This window comes from Neospora caninum, chromosome V (genome assembly GCF_000208865.1).
Source record: "Neospora caninum Liverpool complete genome, chromosome V".
Classification (NCBI taxonomy): Eukaryota; Apicomplexa; class Conoidasida; order Eucoccidiorida; family Sarcocystidae; genus Neospora; species Neospora caninum.
Genome location: NC_018391.1, coordinates 2577697 through 2582963, shown reverse-complemented (window position 1 = coordinate 2582963; position 5267 = coordinate 2577697). Strand labels below are relative to the sequence as shown.

Sequence of the window (5267 nt, the reverse complement as noted above, 5' to 3'; positions counted from 1 at the left end):
ATGCTCCCGCATCCTAACGCCTGTCCCTCCCTTTTTCGGTCTTTCGCGTCTTCTTTCTCCGGCTCCCCTGCTTCTCTCGGCCCTTCTCCTTCTTCGCTCCCGGGCGTCTTGCGCGCGCGCGCTTCTCCCCTCTTTTTCTCGTCCGCCATCTCCGGCGCCTCCCCGTTTGCCTGCGTGTCGGTGCGAACGTTCGCCTACGGTTTTTCGAGGGGTAAGCGAAAGGAGGACGACGCCCGTCGCCAGGAGGCGGCTCGAAAGGCGTTTTTCGAGTCGCTGAATCAGAAGAAGCGGGAAGAGAAGGAACGCGAGGAAGAGCGCCGAAAACAGCGCGCAGAAGTACAGAAGCAGGGTCCTTTTCTCCACGGCAAGGACTACTACCAGATCCTTGCTGTCAAGCGGTCAGCCACCCAAGAGGAAATCAAAAAGGTGAGCGCGCGAACGTAGCAACGAAGCGACTCTTCGCGGCAACCTTCTTGGTCCACACAGGAGGCAAAAACCGGAGATCCCCCTACGGCAGGTGTCTACTCTGTGTTTTGCCGCCTTGCACGTTGATAGAGTCTTCCCCCCGGTGCATAGGCAATCGCCCAAACCTGCACAGCCAAACCGTGTTTGTTTCGTCTCCCGCGCGGTTCGCCGTGCTGGTGGTTTGTTATCTCTGCTTTCAAGGACGCTCTCTGTCCCTCTCTCTCGGCTGCACGGCTGTCTCTCTTCTGCGTCTGGGAACAAGGATGTGCCTTCTGTCGACTCGCGACGCTCGCAGCGTCTCCGCGACTTTCTTCACCGTCCGCGTCTCTGCATGCGTGTTTCGCCGCAGGCCTATATTGAGGCGGCGAAGCTCCACCACCCCGACCAAAATCCCGAGACGCCTGCCGTAAGTCCGCTGGGCAGAAACGAGGCCGCGAATGCGCAGAAAGGAGACAGAGGAGACAGAAGAGACCCGAGGAGAAGGATAACGAGGGCGTCGTCTGTGAGGTGAACAGACGTCGAAAAAGAGCGGGCAAGCCAAGGGAGATACGGGACGAGGAGGAGGCGCCAGAAGCCCGACAAGGGAGAAAAGAGCGAGAAAGACAAGGGAAGAAAGAGAAGGGCGAGAGAGCGAGAAGGAAGGGAGGCAAAAAAGATCGAAAAAACGGATCTCGACGAGTGTCCAGCAGGTTCCGGGCGGTTGTGCAGACTGCAAGGGTAGAAAGGAGCAGAAAAGTTGGCGAGCGACGAAAGAAGCGGTTGGACGGGGTAAAAAGTCGACGCAAAGATGGACGGATTTGAAGAAAAAGAAAGCACAACAAAGGTCGATGAACGCGTATCCAGTGCCACGGGCAGAATAGAAGGGCATTTTTGGCGAGAGAGCCACTTCGGCACGTGTACACGAGAGAGATGAGATATGTATTTCGCCCAGAATAGAGGAAGAGCGTGCGAGCCCGAAAGGACTTCAACGCTCGAGCCTGTGGTGTCTGCCGTCGTTTGCGTGCGTGTATGTTTTGCTCTTTTCCCCTCTCTTACGTTCTCTCCCTTCGTGTGGCATGCTCCCCCAGGAAGCAGCTAAGCGCTTTCAAGATGTTCAGCAAGCGTACGCGACTCTGAAGAAGCCTTGGAGCAGAACCCTCTACGACCAGGAACTCGACGGGTCGGTTGTCTGTCTTTCGCGGTCGCGTCTCCAGGCTTGTTGCGTGTCGGGTTCCTCTCCACTCGCGCGTTTTCGATGCGGATGTATCGCGCTCACGAATGCGGTGTTTCTCTGGCAGTTTCTGTCCTGTGTTTTCTCTGGAGCTTTTTTTCCGTCGGAACGTTCGTGCGTCGACAAAAATAGGCAACTTCACTCAATGACGTGGTTTCTCTTCTCTTTCTCTCTCCACTCTGCTCGTGTTCTTGTTTTGATATGCACGCGACTCCACGCCATGATGCGTCTCCCGTCTCTCCTCGTCCTTCAGGCTCTCGCCTCCGCGCCCTCCTTTGACCTTAACTGGCTCTGGCGTAGATTCTCGTGCTGTCGTTTTGCTTTTTCTCCTTTTCTTCTCAGATCCTTCCGGAATCCGCGGCGAACCGGAGCGGCGACGCACGACCCTAGCCGCGGTGGCCGAGCCGAAGAGAAAATATGGAAGGAGAACTGGGAGGAGACCGCCGAACAAAGAGGTGAGGCGAAAGCAAACGAAGATCAAGACGTTTGAAAGAAGAAAATGGAGAGAAAGAATCCGAAAGAGCAGAGGGATGTTCGCGATGCCTCCGCGCGAGAGGTTGAGCAGGCAAACCTACCAGGGAGCATGTCAAGCATCACAACTGCATGCGGGCCTCGTTCTATTGACGAATCTGGCGCTTTGAACGCTCCCCCGTCTCACGGCCGATTTGCGAAGAAAGAAGACGACACTCTCGAGAGACGTGAACTTTCTCCTCGCGCATGTGTCCTGCCGCGCTTCTGGCCAGAACAGAGACGCGAACGCTATCGGCGCTACGCAGCTGGAATCCGCGAAGACCTCCCCTACGTCGACACCATAAACCCGGTGAGAAGAAAACGTCGAGTCGAAGGCGTGCCTCACGACAAGATTCGCGGTTGTACATGCACCCTAGGGGTCACGAGGAGCGCCACAGGGGGGGGATGAAGCACGCAGGAGGCGGAAAGGATCGCAGTCGATGTTTCAGCAGCGTCGAGCAGACCGGTCGCGAGGGCGGGAGAAATACTGCCGACGAGGCCCGACGCTTGGTGCCGAGGCTCGACGCCTCGAGCGCCGGGACTCAAGGCTTTCGTTTGGCTGCGTTTTCGCGCGTTTCAGGTCTGGATCATCGCTGGAACGTCGGCCGTCGTCTTTGGATTCGCCGCGTACATGAACGACCGCGGAAAGAAATCCTTCGATTCAGCGTGCGTCTGTCGTGTTGGTTTTCTCCCGCGGTCTCGGAGTCTTCTCGGTTCCACGCCGCCCTGATGTCGTCGCTGTCACGATCCTCGATTTCTTTTTCTCTTTTGCGCGAGTTCGTGGCACCGGGCGGGAACCCGCTGTGTTGTGCCTTCGCCCACAACTGACCATTCGTCTCCCTTTCCCTCGATTTCATGCGTTCGCCGTCCTTTCCTCTTCCCGTGTGTTTCATTCAGCCTAAACGACGACTTCACGGACAAAGACTTTCGAGGCGACAAGCTGGTTCGCGCCTTCTTCAATCCCTTCTCGGCAAAGTGGGAAAGACTCCCCGATGGCTGTGACGCTCCCGCCCCCCACACCCTGCACGCGGTACGTGTGAGTCTTCTTGAGTTCACACTCACCCCTGCGCAAATCGACGGAAGCTAAAGTCGCTTTCTTTTCTTCTCCATCAACATATATATATATATATATATTCCAATGAATAACTGTATCTCTGCATGCACATGCACCTGTTTTTGTTTCTCTCCGTTATGTGCTTCCATCGCATGTATATATATAGGTATGCCTTGAATAGCAGTGTAGCTACGACAGTTTCTAGAGATACGAAGATTGTTCATAGAGAGAGGATAGAGAGATGTACCCTGGTAGATTTCTGGGTAACATCGTTGGGGAAACGATATGACGACGAAAAAATGGGCTAGCTCCCACAGATTGCCACAAATTGTTTGTATTCTATATCTGGTCGTCGGGCGGTTTCTAGCCACTCCTTTTTCATTTTCTCGTCTGCTTGATGCGCTGTCTCGTCGGTCTCCGTTGCCTCTCTGACCTCCAGTTCTATCAGAAGCAGTACCCCAATATTCAGTTCGACAGGGCGTCTTTGCCGGCGAATCAACTGACTCTCGTCAAGGTAATGTCTTCCAGCTGTCTTCCTTTCGCATCTTGCTTCGTGGGAAAAACAAGGAGAGACACCCCGTCTGATCACGTCCCTTCAGACAAGCACAACAAGGTATACGCATGCATGCCTCTAGATAGCTTATTTATCTATCGACGGAGGCGCGAATGGTCCACATATGCATATGCGTATGCATATACACGTGGATCAGTGCAAAGATACGCTACCGATGCATACCTTTACTGCACTGTGAATGTTAGACGTTATCTGCGTGTTCGCTCGGTTCTTTTCCCCTCTCGTTTTAGGTCCCTCGGTCACAGACGGAGCCTGCACGACTCGTTGTGGACAAGCGAACGGGCGAGACGCTCTGGGCCAATCAAATTCGTTCCCGGAACAGTTCATCGTCTCCAGTGTCTGATGCCTCTGATGCGTAGGCGGCCTGTCGGTGAGCGATCTGCGAAGCAGACGGCCTCGGTTCTGTGGGTTTTTTTTACCGAGAAACCAATCAGAAATGAAGACGGCGCTTGCAGTGGCCATGATGGGAAGGACGAGGCGCAGTTGGGCACTCACACACGCGAGGCAGCAAAGTGCGTAGGCACTTTCGGGATCAACCGGATGGGGATAGCATTCGTTGGATTTGCCGCAGTGAGGCAGTCCTGTGTTGTTCTGAATCCTCCCGTGCGATTTCGCATGCATCCGAAACAGAAAAAAAGTGTTGGAAACGGAGGAAACCATCGGAAGCAGCGGAAACGGAGGTTTTACGGGAGATGGGGGCTACATAGGGCAGGCAGTTTCAGAGAGAAACGGTTCTTTGTTTTCAGTGTTCTCCCTTGGCTCTCGAGATTCTATCCACGAATGCCCAGGCGCCCCTTACTGACGTGAGACGCAGCGCGCCTAGTGCTGAACTGCACACATTGGTCCCCACACGCAACAGAAATAAACACGAAGTTATGTTGGCTCTTGGTGTAGAGTTGGGGCCGTTCTGCGCCAGCATCCCCGGCCTTTGTCGGCAAAAGAATTTCAGGTTACTAGAGGGGAGCAAGGAAAGGGCCTGGTTTTGAGAAGAGAGGCCTTAGCGCAAGCGCGACTCACGGGTGTGAAGGATTGCTACCCGTCCCCAGCCTCGCCCCGCTTGTCTTTGGTCGCGTTTCTTCCTTGCGTGCAAGAGAAAGAATGCGATCTGCGGGATCGGTTTTCGGCGAGGCTCAACGAGCTCTGCCGGTTTCAAACTTTCGCGGCAGCGTAATCGAACAGTCGAGTTGTCGGACGCTCGAAAAAAGTGCAAAGAGCTGTGTCCCCTGGACGCTAGCAGACACGTGACCCTCCTTTTTCTGTGCAAGCAGGGCTGTCGAGAGGAACGGGAGCAGTGCCGATATCTAGTGAACGCAGGAGTAGGAATTACCAAGGGATCTGCGAAGGAGTCCCGGCCGAAAGCGGCACGTTCGTGAGAAACGAGTCGGCGATCTCGGGACTGGAAATGTGTCGTGATACGCAATGTGTCAAGGCACCAGAAATCCGGAAGTCTCTCC

General features: G+C 54.8%; 1 protein-coding gene across 1 annotated transcript; it reads left to right on the top strand.

The window, feature by feature from the left end:
* Window positions 1-4172, top strand: NCLIV_015230 (Chaperone protein dnaJ, related; the record flags this gene model as incomplete). Its single annotated transcript, XM_003881714.1, has 8 exons — window positions 1-426; window positions 815-871; window positions 1533-1624; window positions 2018-2130; window positions 2419-2495; window positions 2766-2851; window positions 3083-3215; window positions 4044-4172. 8 exons carry the CDS (start codon window positions 1-3, stop codon window positions 4170-4172), a joined length of 1113 nt encoding a protein of 370 aa, XP_003881763.1.
* Between the last annotated feature and the right edge of the window lie 1095 nt (window positions 4173-5267).